The 25760-nt window shown below is 34.6% G+C and overlaps 1 protein-coding gene across 7 annotated transcripts in view; it reads left to right on the top strand.

Annotated features, from left to right (window-relative positions):
• Positions 1-25760, top strand: part of DMD (dystrophin) — a 1148466-nt gene that overhangs the window by 500529 nt on the left and 622177 nt on the right. For all 7 annotated transcript variants that reach the window (XM_041472370.1, XM_041472371.1, XM_041472365.1 and 4 more), the window contains 9 exons: positions 3798-3943; positions 4918-5130; positions 7515-7628; positions 8649-8804; positions 11160-11330; positions 13102-13284; positions 14816-14950; positions 15718-15867; positions 23262-23423. In XM_041472370.1, the coding sequence (XP_041328304.1) occupies positions 3798-3943; positions 4918-5130; positions 7515-7628; positions 8649-8804; positions 11160-11330; positions 13102-13284; positions 14816-14950; positions 15718-15867; positions 23262-23423 (1430 nt within the window). The remainder of the gene's footprint in view (positions 1-3797; positions 3944-4917; positions 5131-7514; positions 7629-8648; positions 8805-11159; positions 11331-13101; positions 13285-14815; positions 14951-15717; positions 15868-23261; positions 23424-25760) is intronic.

Genomic DNA, 25760 nt, shown 5'->3' with positions numbered 1-25760 from the left:
GTGAAATTGTAATGATACATAACATAGTCTTTCTCAAATCACTGTATACTTGAGGAAGGAAAAATTTAAGCAAGTATCTTGAAAACTTCATAACTAAAAGTTTTCTTTAAGACCTGAACTATGATTTAGTAGTAAAAATATTCATTGTTGCTTGATTTTGAGGGATAAAGTTTGCTTAACCTTCTTTAAATGTGTCTTTCAAGCTGAAGATACAGCTCAGATGTGTGTGAGAATTTATTGTTTTAATAAGTAGCATGCAAGCAATTTCTTTTCTTTTTTTCACCCCATCCATTTCCTCTGGTAATTATTTTTTATTTAAATCAAGATCAAAAGGACAAAGCAGCCTGTGAAATGAATGTGTATGAGATAATGTCCTCTATTCCGTAGGTGATTTTGTCCTTTTCCTCAGTGGTAAAAATGAATATTTTTATGGATGAAAAACAAACCCACCTGAAAAATAATTGTGTCTTAAAAATATATTTACTGTTATGAAAGATCCTGTAGAGCTGGAGAAGGGCTTCCCTGGAACTGCTCAAAGCCAGGTTGGATGGGGCTTGAGCAGCCTGATCTAGTGGAAGGTGTCCCTGCCCATGATGGGGGTTGGAACTGGATGATCTTCAAGGTTCCTTCCAACGCAAATCACACTGTGATTCTATTATTCCCGTCTGTTGCTTTCAAGAGCTTTATAAAAAAAAGAATTGGAAGACTTAAATCATTGCATAACATTGACCAAGTATTACACAAGATTCCTTATGAGACTTTCTGGTTAAAAATATAGGAGAAGGAAATCACAGCTTTTATTAATAAAGACCTATTGATGAATTGGTTCAAGTATTTGTATTACAAAATAAATAAAACAAAGTTGTAAAAACATCAGTCTGGTTTTACTACTGGAGGTTTTTATTGGAAATACATGAAGTTTAATCATGTTAATTTATTTCAGGAAATAAATCTTTACTAAAATGGTCCCATAGATTATATTTATTGTCTTTCACAATGGTGTGATGAACAGTGGGATTTGTAATAAATGCAGGAGAAACACACTGCAACCTATCCAATGTGATTTGATCGTTGTTGAGATAATTATATTCTCATTTCATTTCTGATTTGGGAAAATATTTTTGAGTGAAAAATCTGGTTGCAAAAACCAAGGAGGCAGTGAGGAAACGCAAACAAAGTATTTTACTTACTTGGAAAACTATTTTCACATATTTAGGTAGTTCTGTTTATTAGAAATAAATCCTAACTAACTATTTGAGCATTCTGTTTCCACATGTATGGACTTTCTCTGAAAGAAATATGCAAGTACAAATGTATTTGCCTGTCAGTTCTCAGCACTTAAAATGTCAGTCACACCAAAATGCATTCCCTATAAATGGAATAGGTTAATACAAAAACATTTTTCCCCTCTGGGTTGGGAACTGTATTCTGATATTTCACATTAACACATTTGTGATTTCCTTCTGTGATATTTTGTTACAGTTCTGCCATGGACCTAGTTTTGCTCTATCTAAACTGGGCCTATATTGAGGACATACTAAATCCTTCTCATTGCCAATTCTTTTTTTTTTTTTTTTTTTTTTTAGATAATACAGCAGAATCCATATTAATGAACTTTGCTTATTGTGTGGACTTTAGTCCATAAATATTAGTGACAGAAAGCAAATTTTAAGATAAAAAGAAACAGGTCTTGAATGTGGGTTTATGTTATTAGCATATTAGCATGGGGAATTTAGACATTCCTATTGCCCACAAAGAGGCCATAAATGAATTAGATTATTTAGACTGTTGTAACTGGGTAATGTGAATTCCACATGGGAGCTTGCCAGCATGTGCTGCTAAAATGATAAAAGCTCTTCAGTGCCATCCTAAAAGTTAATCTGCTTCCTTGTGGATGAAAATGCTGACGCATTGTCTATCTTAAAGAATCAAAAAGTGTTTCATTATTACTGCTAATCTGTAGTAATCTGAAAGTGAAATGGGAAACCTAGGTTACACTCTACTTAAAGATACTTTCTAAAGTTAATGTTTAATAACAAAATTGTAAAGACACTAGTTTGATTAAATCAACGTTTATCATCCCATTTGAACTCTTTTTCAGTCCATCCAATAGTAGAACACATAACTCATTACAATTGAATGAAATTTTTTGCAATGTTTGGATGGTTTTACAACTTCATTATTATTGGCAAGTTGCAGGATTAGAGTTTCATGCAATTTGGTGGCATTTGCTATGGCAGTTTTCATCTGTTCTGAGGTACTCTGCAGTACTACCAAAAATAGCTGTTCTTTTACTTAAATGCTTGAATTTATACATTAGTCATAAGATTTGTTTTTCATTTAAAGGGAAAAACTTAGAGAAGTCAAACATTGCATCACAACACTAAACTGCATTTCATATTTCTAAATAAAACTGCAGTTAAGAGTTGTATAATTCTTTAACATATCTGAGCTGCTCAAATTATATGTCCATTTGTATGGAGTGAAGAGTTTAAATGTATGTTATATTGTAAAGTAAAAATTTTTTTGGATAAAATGAGTCAAAGGCAATATAAATTTCACTAAGAAAAGAAAATATTTAAAATGTTACTGTATGAGATGGAAAATGTTTGGATTTGTATTTCCAAGAATATGTTACTATTGATTTCTGTGAACAAAAATGCCTCACAAGGGAAGAAATTCTTGACTTTCCTGGTACCAAGTTCTATCTTTTGTAAATCTCCAGATATTGGTGATGAATCACATCAGGCAAGTCTTTTATGAGGAAAGTTTCCATACAATGTGCATTCTTCACATTGTGAGGTTGTCCTGATTTTGGGAAGTTGTTATGATATCTGAGTAAATATACGGTTTTTTCACATAGCATTCTGTTGATCAACTTTTTAATTAGATTAAAACCTTCTGCCTTCTGCCAAGCACTACTGTATGGTGTAAGCAAGATTGCACTTAAAAATTTTAACTGTGTTGTTTGTCAAAACTACTTTTTGGCAGCTTTATTATTTTTCTGTACATTTCTTTGTGAAACACCAGAGACTATTGACTAGGATACAGGAGACACAAATGGTGCAACTTTTTTTAGCTTTTATATTCTTCATTATTATGAACAAGTTGGAAATGTTGCAGTTCCAACCAGCCATGCTATTTGTCTACACATTTTGTAGTGAGAATAGAGGCAACTGTTGTTGATGGCAGAGGGAATGTATCTGCTAATGAGTTGCTTATGTGTGTGCCAGATGTTGTCTATTTGCAGTAGCTGTAATATTGACACAATAAGCACAGTTCAATAAAATTCAACTTTATTGTAGAAGGAAGATTAATTTTCTAAGCTTTTAACAGATGTCTTAAATGGAACATTTTGCTTGAACAGAAACATTGAACACATAAACATAGTTCTTAAGACATTTCTGAAATTAGATTGTAGGTTAAGTACAATGGTTTGTCTGTTGATCTCCGAACACACAAATTTAAAATAGTTTTCTTGGCCATATAAGTTGTCTTCTGACCTATCATAACAGGGTCAAATGGCACATAACTCGTAACATGGTAGAGAAATCTCAAACATTAGAAGGAATGTGTTCATTTTTCAAAATATTTTTGCTTCCAAAATTATTTTTTATAGTTCTGATACTCACTGGGCCTGTTTTGATCTCTTGCAAAACAGCTGTAGGCTTCAATAAGGCTTGGTCTTTTATCAAGTGTCTTCTGTCAGCAAACTGAATAGTGAAGCGAAAAAATGTTTTGTTTCCTTCCTTCCTTCTTTTATTTCCTTCCCTTTTTTTTTTCCCCATTGAATGTAGTTTTTGACAGTTTGCCTCCTGCACACTACAAGGAAACAATGAACACTATACTTGTGTGGATGCAGCAGTCAGAAACTAAACTCTCCGTGCCTCAGGTTGCAATAGCTGAATATGAAATCATGGAGCAGAGACTCAGGGAGTTAAAGGTGAGTGATCAAGCTGTGGGTACAGATGTCTCAAACAAGAAGTTTAGAAGAACAGAACTCTAGTTTGGTACATGAATCTGCTGAAGCCTGTAGATCTTGAGTAAATAAGTCAGCGCTTCATTAGATGGTCGTTGCTTGCTTATATTGATTCCTGAAGTTGAGGAATTTAAAATGGTGTTCACCATTGAAAGCAATTTTATAAGATATTGAAAATGTTCAGGGCTTTTCCTTAACATTTTCAATATCTTATATTGAAAATGTTAAGGAAAAGCCCTTGTTTGTCTCCATAGTATATAAAATATTCCTTTGATGATAGTTCTGGTAGTAAAATATAGATTTAGGTAATTTCATTTTCCAGTGCTGACAGGAAAACAATTCTGATTTGCAAAATGCAGCACAGTCTTTTGACAGGTTTTCCTGTCAAATTTACAAGTAGATAAATGTGGAACAAATTTTGCCAGTGGCTACAAACCTTCCCTGTATCTCTATGTCTGACAGAGTTTCTACTCTCAGATGGCTAATGAACATATTGTTTGATGCATATTCAGAAGTAAAATGTAGAATATAGAAAAAAACCCCTAGATTACATAAATTTTGGCTGAGAATTACAAACGTTTTGCAAAGTTATAAAAAATATTGTATCACAGATTCAGTTCTCTAAGTTTATTCTTTTTCTACATGTTCTGGTTCTTTTCTCTGCCTCTTTTGAGTGTCATTATTCAGGGCCATAGCAAATTCCTATCTCAAATTAATGAAATGTATGTAGATCACATCTGTTAATAAGTATAAATACCTCTGGTTATATTCTCAGTTCAACTAGAAAAACCTTGTACGTTGTATGAGAAAAACAATTCCAAATTGCTCAGAAAGTTATGCCATTGCGTGTTTTAGCAAAGGTGACCTCTGCGTGTCCCGTGTTTGTGAAACGAAGAGAATTGCGTAGCACATGAATTCCACTTGCTCCTTATCCACAGGCTCTACAAAGTTCTCTGCAAGAGCAGCAGAAGGGCCTGACCTATCTCAGCACGACTGTGGAAGACCTGTCCAGGAAAGCCCCTGCAGAGGTCAGCCAGAGTTACCGGTCCGAGGTTGAGGTGGTCCTTGGCCGCTGGAAGAAGCTCTCGGCACAGCTGGCAGAGCAGTGCCAGAAGCTGGAGGAGCGCATGACCAAACTCCAGCGATTCCAGGTTAATCGCACTTTTTCAGCCTCTGCTAACGCCTGGTGGCTTGTTGCTGTGGGACTAAGGCAGAAGACATTTAGGTGCTTACAGGAATTAACACCAAAGTGAGATATCAAAACATGACAAAAAATGTATTTAAATGTCTGCTTGATTTTGATGAGTATAAGATTTTACTTTGAGTTCTGATTTTTGGCTGTTTCTGACTATGTTGTTTCATTAGCAGAAAGCGCTAATTTCATTAAAAATTGCAAATAATGTTCTTCTACTTCTTTTTCAATGTAGCTGAAGCACTTATTGATGCACCTGAGGTAGCTGTACCATATTGACTTTAATGAATTCACTTACATAATTAAAGTCACCTGTAATGCAGTAGTATCTTGTCAGCAGTTTCCAGAAAGCAGAAGTGTGTTTCAGGTATTTAGAATGGCAGCACTGGAACTCACCTGCGTGTCTGTAGGGCTGATTCTAGCTTTTTGCAGGGCTGTTTCTCACTTTTTTCCTCTCATCCTCTGTCTGTCTGACATTTTTGCCCTTTCTTAACTACATTGCCACTGAACATCACTAGCCCACCACAGCATCAGCTGTGTCCTGTGGTGATTCCACAGGGGAAAGCTGGAACTGTCTGTGTCCAGCACAGGACAACACCTATCCTCTCCTCACAGATGCCACCCTATTCCCAAAACAGTGCCACATAAAAAAAGCAGGGCACTTTGCTTAAGAAATTCAAACTTTTGTATTTTCCTGCCCCTCTGCCTCCCTTCTTCGCTCCCACCCCCATCACCAAATTTAGAGCTTTTCCCACTGGTCTTAAAAAGGTCATGAGCATCATGACCATGCTCATGTGAAACATTCAAAGCAGCTTGAGCTGTTGATGCAGACAAATTTTACCCCTTATATTTGTTGCTGAAAGCCCTCTGGTACACATCTAATATAAAAGTTATTGTCTTTTAAGCTTGTTGAATGACTTCTCATCCAGATTATTATTTTAGCTACTGTAATTTATGGAATGCGTCAGTATGGGATATGATGAAATCAGCGTTCATAAACAAAATGCATTTACAATCTGATTAAAAATGTGAGTCATACATTTGATCTTCATTGGTAGCAGGAGACTAATCTCTTTTTAAGAAAATTCCACCAGATAAATATTTTACCACATTAATGAGCTAAAAGTATTCTTGTAAAGGTATTAAAGTTTCATCATGAAATATGATTTTGAACTATTTTTACTGTTGGATAATGGAATGCACAGTAGATATTTCAAAAGTGTTTTGGTAATTGCCATTTTGGAGTATACTGATAATTTTTTTATGATTAATTTCATTAATTCAGTTCATTTTCCAGGCTGGACTGGGTTTTTTTTTAAGTATATCAGTCACATGAGGGAAATGTTCCCTTTGGTTACTTGTCTCGTAATAGTTACTAAGGCATATTTGTATACATTTTAGGACAGAGTCTCTATTCTAGCATCCTTTTTTGTGCTTTAATTCAGCTTTGCATTCAGCATGTAATGTCAATATGTATTTCATTGGTGATGAAAGTGGTTTGGTGAAAAAATGCTTTATAATTTCCTTCTAAAATTTTTGCCATATGTGTGTTTTATTTTAATATGTTAATCTGATTATCAAAGATGTCATTTTAAGGCAATTTTAAGTGGTATTTTCTAAATCTCATTCTACTTTTCAAGTTATTATATTACCTATGTAATGTTGCCTGGAGTGGTGGCATTCCCTCTTTTCAAGTATTTGATCGTCTTTTTTTTTTTTTTTTTAAACTGCAAGAGTTAAATAAAGGCTATGGAAATAATATTCCTATTCTAGTGCTAGAAATAGTAACTGAGAGACTCTGAAAGGACTCATTGAGTCATTATATGACTTTAGTTTCTGAAGTGAATTTCTTTCAGTTATATTGGCTTTTTTTCATTCTGAATAGTAAGGGTGTTTTTCTGTGTTGTGTTCTGGTAGAAAAATAGGCACTAGAGCATATAACTTCCAAAAGGAGTCTGAAGTTTAAATGAAAGCACAGGACATTTGATGGGTGAGCTTGAATTAAATGCCAAGTATGAGTAATCTGAAGCCATAAAAGGAACCAATGAACAAGCCTGCAGTATCTAAACACAAATGATATCTAGAAGGCATAAATTTGAGAGCCATAAGGCTGTCTGCTCATAGACACATTAAACTTGGTCAGAAATGGTCAAAGTGCAGGTTAAAGTGTTGATGACAGACCCAGGTAAAATTGACTTTACTTGTTTGCTGTGTTTGTATTTTCAGACAGTTCAATAATGCTGAAATTACATTGCAATGAGTTTTAGTTGTAGCGTCAGGATGAATTACACTTTTGCCAGTCAGGATTTGTGTGATGCAATGAAATGTCTTTTTAATACACAGAATGATACTAGAACACTGAAGAAGTGGATGGCTGAAGTGGATGTTTTTCTGAAGGAAGAGTGGCCTGCCCTTGGAGACTCAGAAGCACTAGAAAAGCAACTTGAGCAATGTACAGTGAGTATTACCTGCCTGCTTGGCAGTTATTCAATTCTTCTGTATGAGCTGAGTTTATACAGAAGTTACACAAATTATTACTGTTCCTAAAAATAAATTCATGTAGAAAGGGGATTGCCTTCTGCAGTGTATTTGAACTTTTTGCGTGTCCTGGGTTTGAAGGAAAATTCAGTTATTGCAAGGAAACTTTAATACCAGAAGGAGGCACACAGTGACTTTTTTTTTTTTTAATCTGTATACTCTGTGCCAAAATATCTTTTTTCTTTATCTGTTACTCATGTAATTTACAAACTTTTTTTAATTGTACAAAAAGAGCTTGCAGGTATTGTGAGTTGTATCCATTCTTTTTTTTCAATAAACTTAAAAGTTCCAGGATGTTATCCCAGCAGAGTTTTAAAGCATCATGAAATATTGGTACTTCCATCACAGGGTTTACAAATTCTTCTTCCTATCCCAACAGAGTGTGTAAGTGCAGTGAATCTTGTAATCCATGATGGCCCCTGTCTATATGCTCAGTGGAATTTATAAGTTGTGTAAATGTTCTGGCAGGATGTGTAAATACTATGAAATACTAAATACACAGTGATCTTACAGAACTGCAAGTTCTCTCATACTTTCTCTTAGCCATTATTTAAATAAGAATTATTGTTATTTTTCACCATTTTAATGGAATGTTCTTTCAGAAATGTCAATAAAAGATCTAGGTATTTCTCATTTTTCAACCAACAGCAAGGAACCATTTTAAGAGACATATGTGCACATCATATATGTATATATTTATAGTGCATACATAACATCTAAAAATTACATAATTTTATTTGGTACACAAGAGCTTGCCACATTACAGCTGCTCATTCCTTTTTAATTTCTTTTCATAGATAAATCTGTTGATTGTGCTCATTTGACTGGAGATCTGGACCCCAGACAAGTCAGAATCTCACATAGACACATTTTCACAGGGATACCATATCTGAAACTTTGTGTGAATTCTGCTTGCCTAAACTTCTGCTTTTCCTTTAGGCTTTAGTAAATGATATCCAGACAATCCAGCCCAGTTTGAACAGTGTAAATGAGACTGGGAAGAAAATGAAGAGTGAAGCAGAGCCGGAATTTGCTTCCAGAATAGAGTCAGAGCTAAAGGATCTCAACGCTCAGTGGGACCACATTTGCCAACAGGTATCAAGCCTCCTGCTGTGATTGGTTCTTTTTAAATTAATCATCAGGGTTTTCATTGGCAGAATTTGTCCTTCTATACTTATGCAGTAGTTATGAAACAGAATTTAGACATATTCATAATTCAATATTAGTCAACTAATATTTTATAGAGTGTAATTTAGCCTGTAGCAGTATATGTAAAGTATATTTATTTATAACACAATATCTGACTCTTTTTATAACAAAGATATATACTAAAATATTAGGTCTAACCGCAGAATGATTTACGGCTTCTGCAAAACTAGATTTCTGAAGGTGTTGTTTAGGCATTTGCCAAAACAATCAAGTTTAGTACTTAGTTTCATGTTTTCTTGTACATTGTTCAAATTCCATGTCATTTTTTCATCCATGTCTGGATGAAAAAAGGCATTAAAGCAGTGGAGGATTCATAATTGAATAACTCAGAATTAAGAGTATGTCCAGATCAGCATGTGTATAAATTAGTCTCCAGTAGTCACACACATCTGGGGGAATGGGACATAACAGGAAAGGACAGTTCTTTTATTTTAGTTAAAGGCATTATTAATAAATAATTTTACTGAATAAGGAAGCTAAAAATTATTCTGATTTCACTGATGGCATTTGGATTCTTATTCTTTATGACTGTTCAAATAATTTTTTTTCATGTCGTATTACCTCCAAATTTTTTCCTACTTGCTCTCTCTTGTGTACCTTTTCAATATATATTTTTGTAAAATTAAACGTGTTACATTTTAATGAGGTGTAATATTTTCTAAAATTTTTATTGTTCACTTTACATGTGAAAAACAGTCTCTATTTTTTGATAAACATAAAAGTTGATCTTTGAAATCTGTAAGACATTTTATTGGTCAGTCTTGTAGTCTTTCTCCTTTCACTACCATGGAGTATTTAATTCCTTATTTTTGTGTGATATTAATAAGCTGGGTACCTTAGCACTTCTCTCACAGAAATTTCAAGTATTACCTTACAGGTATAGAAGTCTGTCACAGTTCTCTTTTCTGACTTTCCTGAAAATCTGTCTGTAATAATTTCGTTCAATACAAGGCACAAATTATTCTGTCTCAGTGGGCATTTCTGACACAACTTCTTCAGTAACAGCTATTAAAATACATGAATAGTAAATACAAAAATCAGTTTGGTTTGTGATATACTTGCAGTTAATATGACTGTGAGAGCTGACAGTTGGCAGTTGTCATTGGCAATTCAGATACTCTTTTCAGGTGATAGGAGGTTACCTTCTCTTCTGGTGCTGGGATTGAGGAAGAGATAATTTTGCAGAGCCACATATAATTCTGCTTTTATACTCACTGATTGTTGCTCTATTTTGTTCTAGAAATGTAAAACAACATCTATGTAGAACAGCATTTATGTTTAACAGCCAGTCCTCAAGGATGAGTAACAAGCCAATAAATGTCAGAAATTAAGACCAAATACTAAGAAAATTTCTCCTGATATTACTGAAAATAATGTTTACTGAAGCAGCACCACAGAGCAGAATATTGGAGCAATAAGCTCTGCAAGCCCAATTCTGAAAAATGGCACCAGTACAACTTAATATTTTTGATGCAAACTTCTTAATACTATTGAAAGATGGTAAATACACAATCAGGGACAATTTTGATAGGTTAATGCACAATGAATAGAATCAGAGAGTGGTTTGAGATGGAGGTGATCTAAATTATTGTCTAGTTCTAGTTCTATACATGAGCTGGATAATGCAATTATATCACCCCCACTTAGTGATTGGCAGATGATTTAACAGCAGTATTTTTCCCTTTAAGGTAAATAGTTTCTTCCACTAGGAGGTTGGGCTTTTTTTCTTGCCTATTTTTAGGGTCTTCACATTTCTGAAACATTCTTAAATGACTTAATCAACAGAAGAAAGATATGCACATTGCTTTATTCTCTAGTGAGTTGCATTTGAACTAGTTAGAAAGTCATCTGACTTTATCGCTCAAGAGCCTTTGGTTTCATGCTTGAATGTGCTTTCAAAATCTCCTATGGTTTTTCTTTCTACATTTCACAGAAGATATTCCCTGGGAGATGTCCTTTTCCACAGTTGTTTTCTGACCTCAGCATATGGTGTAGATTCTCCTTCTAGTATCATTACAAACTCGTTCTGCAGAGCCATAATTTGCTAAAAGAGGATGCATACAAATGTAGTACTTTTTTGATTGTTTGTTATTAATATCTACTTAATTGCGAGTTAACATCTGCCTAATAACAACAATTTTATTATTATAGGATTTAATTTGATTCTTTTCAGGCTAAAATGTTTTCAAGTTTGTACAGTAGCTTTGCTTCAAGTACCATGCAATCTTTTCTTTCTTAAAGGCCTATGCTAAGAAGGCTGCATTAAAAGGTGGTTTGGATAAGACTGTGAGTCTCAGAAAGGATTTGTCTGAGATGCACGAGTGGATAACACAAGCTGAGGAAGAATATCTGGAAAGAGATTTTGAGTATAAAACACCCGATGAGTTACAGAAAGCTGTTGAGGAACTGAAGGTAAAAGATAAACTAGTTCCTTGAACTGTGTTCCAACTTATTTTTGAAGCTCTCATTGTAAAAAAAGTCTACTTTTTCTTTTAGGAAAATAGCTTTTCAAATCTAGGTGGTTTGAAGTAATTTCTATTTGGAATGTTCTAGAAGATACTTGATATTCTTCAACACCACATTGCTTTTTTTTTTTTTTTTTTTTTTCCTATTTGCTTTATTGGATATTGATTTGGATGTAGCTTCAACATTCTTTTAATTAAGGAATAATGCCTAAAATTTGGGTGTTAGCAGCAGTACAGAGAAATCAGTTTTATGTCTTCTCTTTGCATTAGAATGAGCAGAAAAAAAATAGGATGTTAGGATGCATCTTGGTGTGTGCTATGTATGAATATTATGTCTTTAATATAGGAATATAGAAACAGCATGTTTTGATTTCAATTAATAATGTTTCCTTCAGCGGGATGAAAATGGCCTTTGGACAAAATGACTAATTTGTGATACGAGCTTAAATACTCTATTGCTAAGCCACTGGATGTGGGCTTAGTTCTTATTTCAAAGGTGAATTGTTTGGCTTGTGCTATTCAGGAAGCCAGATTATAACCTGATTGTCATCATATATATAACTTTGACAATCTGTTGAACACTTTGTTTTCAAACTGTTCATTTTCCATGTTTTTTTCCATTGTTTGAGACTTTCAGACCATGCAACTGATGATCTCTTTATTTACTGACACAAATAATTTGCTGCCAGTAAGAATACACATAATATAAGGAAATTTATGGAACAACTCAATTGTAAATGAGACAAATATCAAAAGTAAATATCTGCTTTAAAGATACAGTTCTTTTTCTAGTAACTAAGTAGCAAAACAATTTTATACATTGCACTTCATATTAAAACAGGTAAAATGTTTTATATACAAGCACCATTATGGATTCCTAGTAGATATTCTGTACCCAGATGAAGTACAGCCATGTTCAGACTGTGGCACCTTGACCTAGGAAATAACCAGATCATTTGTCATGATGTCACAACAGAGAAAATCTGGATCAGAATTTTGTGTTCATTCTGCAGCCCATTTCTTCCCACAGCTTGAGAAGAGGAAAGTCAAGAGCAACCTTGTAAACTTCCTCTAGCAATGGCAGCCTGATCACAGTTATTCTGGTTCATGAACTTACAGACCCAGAGAGGGGAAAAATGTTGTCAGGAATATGGTTTTGATTTGATGTTTTTTGGGCAGGGAGTTCTCATTGTAAATTCCTGTGAAGGCCTGTAGGCATTGATGACACTTTTTATAGCATCACTGTTTCCAGTTGTGATAGATTCCAGTCATAGGCACCAAAAACCACTCAGAGGAAATAGTACTTGTGATTTTAACGTTAAATCTGGATACATGAATGTGTAACACAGCAGATTTTTTTTTTCGGTCATTTGTGCATCATAAGTTATGATGCTCAAGGTGCTTGGAGCACTTCTGGGAGGAAAAGTACTGAAAGGTTCCATTAGTCTGAGAGCTTCAGAACACTAGATGGTTGTGAGATGTTAAATTGTATTGAGTATTTTGTATTGGCAACAAAATTAAACAAAAGTTTTTTGGATGCATTCAAGATGATTTCAGAAAGCCTGGGAATTAATTGTCTCCTGTGGTATTTTGTTTCGTTGTGGTGTTGTTTGTGGTTTTTTTCTCCCTCTAGAATTCTGTCAGAAAATTCTGATCATTACTAGAAATAACTTCCCTTCTTAATTCAGGACTACAACTTCTCTTTTTTTCTTTTCCAGAGAGCAAAGGAGGAAGCCCTGCAGAAAGAAGTGAAAGTGAAGCTTATTACAGATTCCGTGAATAACTTCATAGCAAAGGCTCCACCTGCAGCTCATGAGGCTTTGAAAAAGGAGCTTGATGTTCTAATTACCAGCTACCAGCAGCTCTGCAGCAGGCTGAATGGAAAGTGGAAGACTTTGGAGGTTTGATGTCTTGTCAGTCTTGTATTTATAGACCTTCTAGCTGCAAGAAGTGAGGTGGAGAGCACAGTTTTATTATCATATAGGATTGTGGGTAGCCCAAGGCTATCCTTGCTTTATGAACCATATACCAAATGCCCCATGTTATGAGCTACACACAAAGTTATTTTGAGAATCATATCTGCTGGAGAGTTGTATTGCAAGAGAAGACTGAGACACAGCTCTTAGGTCAGAGACAGCAATGGCTGTTCAAGGTTCTTATCCCTTCTGAGATCAAGCCAGGAATCTGGCTTTGTAGCAGCCCTGTGATGTTCTCTGTATCAGCTCCTCTAGGCTTCTCTCTTCCATGGCTGATGGTTTTGATTGAATGGCCTTGGAGCTGATCAGGTGGTATCATCCCAGCATGGGAACAGCACTTGCTCTGCTGGCAAACTGAATATTTCCCATGCATTTTGAGTTGACCCTGCCATTTTGGCCAACTCCATTGCAGATTCTTCCTGTGAGACTATTTTTATATTATACACTAGTTACAATGAATTAGGCATCATTTTTTATTGTTAATGTTGCAAGAGCTAAATTTTGTTGGTGAATAATTTGCAAGACCTAACCTCCTACAGGACAATAATGTACCAGAGTAAAATTAAGTGTGTAGTCTAAACTGGCAATCTGTATTTACCCTGATCATTGATGTTGTGTTGTTGCATGTTAATATCCCTCCATAACCTTCATTTGGTGTGAGCAAAGTTCGGTGAGATGAATTGCACTCTGGGAACCTTGATCTGCCAAGAGTGTCATGCATTTTAATAACATTATTTTAACTTCTACTGACAAAAAAAAAAAAAAAGAAGAACAAAAGAAGATTATTTATGGGGCATTTCAATGTTTTGTTTGTGCATAAAGTGCCATTTTTATCTGCTTATTTAAGTATCTTCAGGCACTGTATAAATGAAACATTAGACAATAATTTAATTTCAGGAGAATGAGAATATTTCATAACATTATGTTTAGTACTCTAGCACTTAAAAGATCTATAAATTGCGCTAAATGTGGTTTAGAATTAATTTCCATAGAGATTTTAGTCTGAATTCTTAAAAGCTGATATTTTATGAACCTGTGATTTAACAATTAAAATATAGAATATATAAGGAATCTAAGTGCATTTTTATAATAGAGACATAAATTTCTAACATGGGTCTTTAAAAATTCTGCTCACTATTATATTTATATAAGAAAACTTCACAGAAAACATATAAAGTGGATAACACATGAAAATGAAGATTCAAGTTGTGTTTTGCAGAAGAGTTCACTTTTTCATCTTATTTTCTGTGGTTTTGCTCTGTTTAATCAAAATGATGTTTTTCTTTTGTTATATTAATTTGGATCAGATGAGTGCTGGCAAATAAAATCATATGGTCCCATAAGCTTCAGATATCAACCATGTTACTTTGGGGAAGAGACATGAATGTTTTCAGTATTTTAATGAGTGAAGATTTTCTTTGAAATATTCAACCTAAATAATCCTTTTCTTCATCAGGAGGTATGGGCATGTTGGCGTGAATTATTGTCGTATTTGGATGCAGAAAATAAATGGTTGAATGAGATTGAACTGAAACTCAAAGCAACGGAAAATGTCCAGGGAGGTGCAGAAGAGATTTCTGAATCTTTAGATGTAAGTGTTGACTTAAATAATAATCCAATAATTTGTGTTGATAAATTGTAAATTTCTTGTCATTCCAAACAAACTATGAGCTAACATTACACATGAACAAGGGGCAGAATATTAAAAGTCCTAAGTTCTTACTAGAGTCAACAAATGAGGTTTTGAATTCAAATCCACCTAAATCAGACAATAATTAAATGTCTTGTGCTGGGTGTCAAATACAGTTTTGGTAATGCTAAAATAAACATTCTTAAAAAAACCAAAACCTCACCAGCCAGTCGAAAAAAATGTTGAAGGCTTCAGAAAGGACAAGTTTTCATCATAACAGTGCAACTTTGTTTATTATTCTTTAATCTTTATTCACAGAGACTTTAAAATTAGTAGAAATTAAATTAATGTTCGTAGTGCATCAGATACAAAATACTGCATTGATAATCCATTTTGGCTGTTGAATTTCATCCATTTAGATACTCAAGCAGGTTTTTTATATTAAGGCACAAGTTGTCTCACTGAACTCATTAGGCATAGTCCATGTCTTTAAAATTAAACATTAAATGTATTGCTATATGAAAAATCTTTCTTCTTCATAATACATAATACAGAACATTAGTTGTCAAGCTATGGAACATAATTATTTCATCTTTTTTCTCTTTTCCTCTACTTCTATTGTATATGAAATGTGAAATATCTTTATTATATTTTAAGGCAAAATGGGATTGCTTTGTGGAACCTTTTTTACAGAAAGGAAAATAAACTACTTTTTTGACTTTTTTCAGTCTTTGGAACGTTTAATGAGACATCCAGAAGATAATCGCAACCAGATTCGGGAACTGGCTCAGACTTTGACAGATGGTGGCATCTTGGATGAATTGATCAATGAGAAACTTGAGAAGTTCAACAGTCGGTGGGAAGAACTTCAGCAGGAGGTACAGTTAATGAACGTCCCATTAAGTAGAGGACAGTCTAACACCATCTGAAAAATAAAAGAGTTATTTTGTTGGTGCAGTTCCCAAACAGGTCACAAACACAATTTTGCATTAGAAATGGTTTCATGGGTGTGGTGGGCTAACTCCAGTAGGCAGCAAAGCACCACAAGACTCCACATCTCTTGGTACTTTGGTAGAGATTATAGAAAATGCAAAAGCAAGAAAACTCATAGATTGAGATTAGAATGATTTTATAAGTGAAAGAAGAAAGGGGTAAAAGCAAGTGATGCAGAAGAAATTACCTCCAGGAGACTAATGCTCAACCAGTCCCCATGCAATGACAATTTTGGAAACACTTTTCCCTACCTCTTTTTGTTGTTGAGCATGACCCTGTGTGGTGCTCAGGTCAGCTGTCCTGGCTGTATCCTTTTAAATCCCAGCCTGCTCTGTGGAAGGGGCAGAGTGAGAAGGAAAAGACCTGGATACTGTGGAAGCCCTGCTCAGCAATGGCTGAAACATCCCTGCATTATCAGTGCTGTTTTGGCCACCAATACAAACCACTGAACCATACAGGCTGCTGTGAAGAAAATTAACTCAGTCCCAGCCAAAACCAGTAAAATGGGTAACCCCAAAATTTCAAAATTGGAGTGACCTTTTAGTGGGTTTAATCTTTAATTGCATATTTAAGATGTTTTCTCTGACAAAACTCTTAGCAAGAAGCAAACTATTTTAAAACTAATAATTAATAATATCTGTTACAGATTTTTTTTTATTAAACACTAAACAAGTGTATTTGTATAAATGATAGTGTTAAAAAGACACTTCAATATAAAATGTGTAAGACAAGGAGAGCCAAATCTAGCAATATGCTATAAATATGAGGTAAATATCAGCTCAGTACTTTGGTGAAGCTCCGGAAGAATTATTAGAGAAAGACCTAGCAAAGGATGTAGACAGCCCCTTTATGACTGTAACCAGAACATGCATGAAGATAAGCCACAAATACTGTCAAAAATAACTTGGTTACAATGATATAAATGATGCACAAGTGCAGATTTTTGAAAGCAGCTGTATTAGAAGCGTGACAATCTACCATGAAAATAAAAAAAAAAATAAATTGCTTCTTTTGTGGTGCTAGAAATATACTTGTTTTTGAAAACAGTGGAAGTAAAAACACCACAATAAAAAATATAAGAGAGTCCTCGGCTGTTCTGAGAATAAACTTGAAGGATGGGAAGGGAAAGAGTCTGGTGGTACTTCTGGTGCAGTGCAGGCATTCACATAATTCTGTGTAGCTGGACAGTGCTTGAAAAGTAAATATAAATTTCTGTATACCTTCTCTTTTTGTAGCCCTTATTTTTGTTTTATCATCTCACTTCTGTTTGAAAGCAGATACACTCTCTGGAATTCTGCTTCTTGGTATTTGTTATTTTTTTTACTGACTAGAAGACTAGGAATATACAGTAGGCTTCCAAGGTGTGAGAACCACACTTTCTAATAGTCTTTTTGAATGACAGTTGAATACTTTTCAGTCATCCCTCACAGATATTAAATCAAAATTCATAAAAGCTGCAGAGATTTAGTGTCAAAAGCACGTAATGAAGACATTGTGTGAAATTCTGGAAATAATTTGGATTAATATATAGGCAAAATATATTAGAAATGTATTCACTGCTCTCCAATTTCTTTCAAAGATAGAAAAAAAATTAGGGTGGAGGTCTTCTTTAAAAGCTTCTCTGAAAGCTTGATGAGATCTTAAGTAGTTAAATACTAATGGTGAGATCTTAATCTGAAGTGGAAAAATGTGCTTTTTTTTCATAGATTCCTGATACTGAATTTTCTGTGCTGTTTGTGTAGTCTCTTGAAATTCAAGCAGCATTCACCTTGAATAAAAATATATTGCAGGCACATAACAGAAATCAGCTCATGCTCAAGGTCACTTCTTCAGACAGGCTAATTGGCACTCCTAAAGTGGTGAAGTCACTTGTTTTTATTTGAATAATTTTGCGGATAATTACCAAGAGAATAAGCTCATAGGGGCAGAAACTGATATGTGAAATATTTATTCACTACTAATAGAGCAACCAAACCAACCCACTTCTATATGAATGATGCTGCAAGACAATGCAGCTTTGCTACTGAGATGGAAATTAATTTTTAAAGGCAGATAATGGCTTTATGTTTGTGTACCTTATCTTCTTTAGTTAACAGAGAGTGAGTGTGTTTAGTTTGCTTTTGAACATTTGGGGCTGACTGATAGCAAGGTATACCCTGTCCTTACATTTCAAGGACTGATTCATTTACAACTCTATGTATGGGATTTAAGAAACACTGAAGAATTTGAAGCTAATATTGCAAGCTTAAAGTGATTCAATTAAAGTGATATCAATGTTTAAAGTGATTTGCATCACTTGTAAAGTGATGATTTCTGAAGCTTGTCCAGCAAGCTTCAGAAATGTCAATCAGATGTTCTTCAGACCACTCTTGCAAAAAACTGTACAAAACATTATTGTTCACATGGGCTTTACACTAGACTCAATTATTATTATTGGCTCCTGTCTCTTAATTCATTTTAGGACTCCCATGAAGATTACCTTTGGTTTCTTTCAAAGAGCATACATTCATCATTTGACATATTTTTTCTGTTTTGCTATCCTCTCCAGAGAAGAAAGAATATTTCATACCCCCTGTCCACATAATTGCTTTGAAGGCTGCTAAGAGGGCTGCTTTTACAAGTTCTGAGGCATTATCTGCTGGCAGTGATAACCTAAAGAGATCGAAAAGTTCTTCTTTGGTATAGTTTGCTGTTTTGGAATTCAGTTGATCAAAGTTGAATATCACTTAATGGCTCGGAGGTCAAATATTTGTAGACATTTACTTGATAAGCACACTGGGTAATACTCCTAGAATTTGCAGAAAATTTAGTTCTAGGTTGGAGGGTATTAAAAATTCATGGGTCCAAAAAGAATGTTTTGAATTTTAAAAAAAAAATGTGTTTCTAATTAAAGTCTAAGCAAAAACATTAATCCACTCTGAGATTAAGTGGCGATTAACGTGTTTGGAGTTTGATGTGAGAGGTACAGAGAAGTTGTGATATGTCTCAGTGACAATCATTGTATGACCAAGAGTCAGGCTAAATTTTAAAGTAATTTAAACAAGTTAGGAAGGAATTTTAAATTTTCCTAACTTTTAAGCTTTTCCTATGGCAACATTTCTCAATAATACAAGAGTATAACTGAGACATCAAAAAAACCGCAACATGCTAAGATTTCTATTCTTAACAGACCCTTTTCTATGAGTTGTAACTTATAAGATAATTAATGAATTTATTTCTGCTTTTTAAGTAAATGTACCCTGTAGTAAATGTGCTGTAATTTTCAATAGATTTTGTTCTGTTATTTTTCAACTACTGAGCCCAGCTATTGAGTACTGCCTCAACATTATTTGGTTTTAACCTTAAAACTCTAACCAATATCTTAGTAACTTCATATGTGACTGATGGCATTTAATAGATGAAATGTATTATTTAAGCAAAAAGTGATAATATATATAAATATAACATTATAAAATTCAACATCAAAGAATTAACTATGGTCCTTTCCCTTTATACTGAATTTTATGTGGATAATATGCAATGTTGCTATTTCCTGCATTTACCGTTGACCTTTGGTAAATTGTAAACAGGTTTATGCAGGATATAATATCATAAAAAGTGTTATGTTTATCATCAAAGCACTAAAAATCTATAAAAACCCTCTAGAGACTTAAAATTATTCCATAATTTTTTTCATTTCTCTTTCATTCTGATTGTGCCTAACAGCAGAATTTTTTTCTTTGAATTAGCTTTCCTTGACAGCTGTCAACATTTTGCTAGCTCAGAAATAATTAAACTGTTGTTTATTTTCCTGAGATTTTCTATTTAGCAGATAACTGTCAGCCACTTCTCTTTAGAGCCCAAAGCCTTCAGCTTTATTGACTATGATCTGATAGCAAAGCTGGAGCTTCTTATTATGTTCTCAGACCCATTTACACACTAGTGTTAAGCTATTTATTTTTTTTCCACAATGGAATAGAAAACCCATAATATTTCAGGAAACAAATAAACAGGTGAACCACCCTGAACATCATAAATTAAAATATTTTTATATCATAAATATTTAAAATTTCAGCTCTGAACTCTCGCATGTCTTAAAAAAAATAGGCCTATGTAGTTTTTCACACAGACAGATGTGAGTTGGAAGGACAAATTTGAAACTCAGCTCCACAGATGTAAGTGTGTAGAAGGACTACTCCTTTTTGTAAAGCATTCTAATGCTTGTGCCCACCAACAACTCTTTTCTGCGGAAAGAGAAGGTGTCTTGTCAATATTGTGGTATTCCCCTTGATTGAATTTATTCAGTATTCCACAATGCCAGTGGTAGTACCAGGGACCTACTTAGTGAAAAAGATTAGATCTTTGGATCAACTGTTGTGTACTGGAGAAATATGTTACATTACAGGTTTATCATACCTTTCATAAGATTACCATACAGATTTTCAATCCATTTGTTGTGGGAATTCAACGAGGTCAGGTATGAGCTTGACTTTAGATGAATATGTAAGGCAGGGTCAGTTTCCAGTAAGCAATACAGACAAAAAAATTATAGTAACACCCACTTATATCTGAGAAAATCACCACAATTCTCAAGGTACTATTTCCCAAAATTCAGTTGTGTGTCTCTTCTCCCCTTGCCAAAATAATTCCTCTCTTCTGCTGCTGCTTTCATGTCTTGGTCTAACAATGTCCATTCATTCACTTAAACTGTTCACAGCTTTGGGAAAAGATGTACTTTATGCTCATTTGGAAGAGGCAAAATGTCACACAGGTTCTCAGGCTGTAATTGAATTCCCTCTGAGGACAGTGAAAGGGGATTTTTTTGTCTTTGTGTGTTGTGTGCACATAAACACATCACGAGCATGAATATATATTTATCTGACTTTATATTGCTTGAAATACGACTGTAAAAATTCAGTTAGGCTCAGGCAAGGATTGGTTTTAATTTTTTCTTAATTTATCTGCTATTTAATAATATTTGATCATATTTGATTTATTTGATAATATTTGATCAATGAGTTAGGAATAATTTATTTTTTCCAGTTGTACTCTAAAATAGGATTTCAATATACATAGTTTCTGATGATATCAGCACAAAGATGACAATTTTTCAATCACCACTTATTCTTTATAGGATTTTAAGTCTTTGGGAATTTGCATGCATTCTGCTACTTCATTGCATGAATGCACTCTGTTTCTCAGGTTGGCAGCAAATGTATCTGTACTTTAAAAAATCCCTAATTCCAAATAGTAATTAGCATGGGACAGCATTTAACAGGGGTTCAAAGCTTCAGGTGTTGCTATAGAACTAGTTCATCAGATAGGTATAACACCAAATTTGTGTCCACTATCTTGAATTCTCCAGAAAGTGCAGACATTTTTTTGGATGGCTGATAAGAGTGGAACTTTATCAGCGTGTTATTTTAAGTGGTGGGTTTCTCTGCACATAGGGGCACTGCAGCCCTCAGGAGGAATGGATTCTGCAGTGTGTTAGTCCTAACAGTGAACCACAGAGATCAGGAAAAGCAGGGAAGTTGCTCCGTGGTTCTTCCATGCTTCCAGGAGGATGACCTTACCCATTACTGCAGAAAGCTGCTTATCCTGTTTCTGATCTAATGTGTCAATGCACCCCTTAGTGACGCAGATGGATTGATAGAGAGTCTGTCCTGGCCAGGCTTACAAATCACCAGCAAGGGGTGCCAAGGTAAATGGAAGTGCTGTTTTTTAAACTCACTGCTTTGAACAGGCTGTGAAGGTTTTTATGTTAAAATCTCAAATCAGATGAAGATAAAAGTCATTTCAGTAGCAAGCCTTAATACTGCAGCAGGGTAGTGATACCTTGGTGGTTTGGGTGCTTCCATTAACACTGACAGCATGAGTCTGATATGCAAAGCTGCTCAGTTCCAGAGAAGGTTCCTGGAACTTGCAGTGATACAAGATTATCTGATCAGTTGTTTTGAAATAGCACAAAGCAGCTTACAAAAGCAAATATAGAAAATACTGGTTGGGTTCCTATCCTTTAACTAAGTAAAACTGCTAGCAAGAATGCTCAAAAGAAATCATCTTAATTTGTGATAGGTGGAGCTCTGTGAGAATCTGAGCTCTGTGAAGAAGGTGCAGATATATCAAATATTCTCACTGAATTGCTGAGAGATGTTTTTGTTCAAGGCAAGAATTTTGTAATGGGTATGAAATCAAATTAAAATACAGCTGGCTTACCAGAGAGAAAAAGTGTGATTTGACTTGAAAAATGGCAGGATGTCTAGAAAAGTTATTTAAAGGGTGCCTGCTTTCACCTATGATTCGTGTCAAATTTAGTCACCTTATTCTGTGGGCAGCAATATGGCTGAACTTGTACACAGAAAAACTGTGCTGTATTTGAAGTTTTTGGTAATTATTGTGTGCTTTGTATCAAGCAGAAACTCCGCTAGGCAGTAGTTGGGGTCCAAATGAAATATGAGTCCATGGGTAGACACAATGACAGATGGAAGAATGTACCAGTTTATTTATTCCCCAATGAATACCTTATTAAAATGTTGCAAATGCTATTTAAAGTTGACTCATTTATGTGAAGTGTTTAATATATGTGTGTTCTAAGGACAACTTGGATGGAGAATTTATTGTCCTGATTTGTTAAACCATAAACTGAGCTCCTTTGAAAGGAAAACATCCTTCTCCAAAAAAAGGATTGTGTAAAAAAACCATGGTGGCACTGCTGGTGGAGTAAAAGCAAGATTCACCTTCTCAATTTTTTTTTCCACAGGAGGAAGAAAGTAGGCAATGCCTCTTCCAAACAGCTATTTATGCTTCATATAAGAGAAATCCAGCTCAACAGAGTCTTTATCCCTCTCACTTACTGAGGTGGATTACTTTGGATAGGATTGTGATGACAGTAACCCTTTCTCAGTAAACAAAGTCTCTTGAATTATATAACAAGATCAGGAGGACCTCTCTTCCTCAGAAAGAAAGACAGCACTGTCAGGATGGTTTGCTTGTGCAGCTTTGCCATCTTGCACTCTGAATAGAAATCCTCAGTTTACACTTCGGTTTTTTTTGGAGATCCTGTGCTTTTTAGAACTTGGCTGTGCAATCTGAGTGTTGTTTGTTTCTTAAGGAGAAAACTGAATGGGTGGCAAAAAGATGCGCAATTTATCCTACAAAAAGGTGGATGGGCACAAGTCAGGAATCCTGTGTCTGACTCTTTGCCTGAACTTTTTTTGGGGAAATAAAAAAAGTGTGGAAAAAAATGTACTATATGCATTATTACTTTGAATGCTGATAACATTGTCATTGTTTCTAGGCCGTGAGAAGACAGAAAAGTCTCGAGCAGAGTATTCAATCTGCGCAGGAGACTGACAAAACCCTGCGCTTGATCCAAGAGTCTCTGGCTGTTATTGACAAACAGCTAACAGCCTACACTGCAGACAGAGTGGATGCAGCACAGGTCCCTCAGGAAGCACAGGTAAGTTACACACAGGTTGAGCTTATGTGTTTACTAGTTTTCTTAATTAACCAAAGAGTGTTGGTTGTCCCTCAGCCTCTCATTAAGGAGGATTTGCAACATGATCAGCGTGAAAGTGCTAGGAAATTTTGTGGAGGATTACTCTGAGAAGTTTAAGCTACTCATAGAAAAGTCATATTTTCCTTCTGATTTATATTATATATCAGTCCAGAAAACGTAAAGGACCGTAAATGTCATGGAAGACTATGCAGTAATTTTAAAAAGGCAAGGATAAACAATGTAGTTCTTTAAAATCTAGCTTCCATCCTAGAGAAAGGAAACTCATCATCTTCACTACTCTTAGATGACTCTTTTACAAAGGTGATTATGTGTTTTATTATTAAGTTATCGAAACATAGACAACATTGTTAATTATTTCATATTTTCATAATGTGCACATCAAGGTGCTTATATTTAAATTTTTACAGCTCACGTAAATTCAATGGAAAGAGCTTTTCCCAATCTTTACACATGGCTTATTTGGCCTTTGGAATAAAAATGTACATCTAATTATAATTTTTGCTCTTTCTTTCTTTCTTTCTTCTGTAAGGTCTGCTTTATTGCAGCATTAAGAGGGTAAGAATATGAATGAAATAAAACCAAACATCTCTGCAATAAAACTATCAACACTCTACAATATTATATACCTCAATATCTCTGTTAATTCCATCTAAATTTAGGCAGTCAGATTAAAGTAAACAGGGGGCAAAAGCTACAGGGAAGTTGAGAAAGAGTGCTTCTATAATGATATTAGAAGAGATATTCAATAATGGGTTTCTTGGCATGCCTGTAGAGTTCTAAATAATTCTAAAAAATAATAATTGTGTATAGAGTACTTTAGATGATCTTAAATATATTCAGAGCTGAATATATGCAGCCCTGATAATAATTTTTAAATGTTACTCTGTCTTTTGAATTAACATGTAGATAGGTGTACCTTCCAGTTGCTTTTTGTGTGTGTGTGCTTGTAGGTACATGCAGATATTTTTATATGTATATTGGGACTATAAATGCTATATTTGGAAAATAGGATCACATCTGGATTCAGTCTTATTTTGAAAATAATTTTTATCCTACTTTATTTTCTTCTAATTTATATCAGTATAATATCAGATTTAGAAAAACTTGCTTCAGTTTAAATCCTAAACAATGTTAGCTATCTGTTGACTCTCTTGAATTAGTTTTCTTCTTCCTAGAAATATGAATGATGTAAGCAATTTTTATATTGAGATAAAAATTAGCATTTTTTAAAGATGTATCACTTTAATTTCTCATCTTGTAATTATATGAAATGAATACACGAGAAAAAACATTATATGAAAATGTACTTTTTTTCCTCGTGTGTTTGGACCCTTACATGTTTCACATGTCCCATGGATCCATCTGATTTATGTGCATTTTCAGGTACCATATTGGGAATTTCTACAGACTGGGTAAAAGGAAGTAGTTCAGAACTTCAAAAACTGAAACAGCACAAAACCCAATCAACCTTCATTAGCACACTTTCATAAGAAGATTTCAGCTCAGTGCCTTTGTAGAACTTGTTTTTTTCTGGAGATTTTATTGTCTAATGTCAAGTTCACCTGATTGTATTATATCCACTGTGGGAAAACCAGCATAGAGGCTGCTGAGTTTTCCCTTTCATGTTTTCATTTTATGGTGCCTGTGAGACCTAATGAAAAAAAACTTCATTAACAACTGAACAGGTCTAAAGCAAATATTTAAGTTCTCTGAAGTTTGGTTGTGAATCTCTCTAAAATCCTTAGAGGGAAAGGGAATAACAATCATTTTTATGTGGGTAGATAGACTAAGCCATTCCTCCAGCAAAGAGCCACCCCAGCCAGTGGCAGAACAGGCACATGCTGAATGGCCAGGTCTCCTGTGGAGCTATGCTGGCACCATTCTTTTGTGGAGCTGAAAACAGTTCATTCATGTGAGGTACCTACAACAGCGTCTGCACAGCTGGAATGGGAATCTTCCAGTCAGTGATGTTGCTTTCTGGGCAGGGATCAGTTTATCCATGCTGAGGGATTTAGCAACCCATTCAGCAATGCGTGCTGCATTTCTAAAAGAAAACGTGGGGGAATTTATAATCAGAAAGTGGCTGAGCTTGGGAGTTCTGTGTGTTTGCTTCAAAAATTTCAAATCCATTTAAAGCATTCATAGGAGGAATAATCTTTGTTGCAGCTGATCAGAAGTTAATCTGAGGGGGAAAAAATTTATATTTAACTCCTCTTTTAAGCAAAATGATCAGTTTAGTTTATTCAGAAACTTGACAGAAAGAAAGGGGAGTCCAAT

This window comes from Pyrgilauda ruficollis, unplaced genomic scaffold (genome assembly GCF_017590135.1).
Source record: "Pyrgilauda ruficollis isolate IOZ18807 unplaced genomic scaffold, ASM1759013v1 scaffold29, whole genome shotgun sequence".
NCBI lineage: Eukaryota > Metazoa > Chordata > Aves > Passeriformes > Passeridae > Pyrgilauda > Pyrgilauda ruficollis.
Note: the sequence above shows the minus strand (reverse complement) of the source record. Positions and strands in the feature narration are given on the sequence as shown.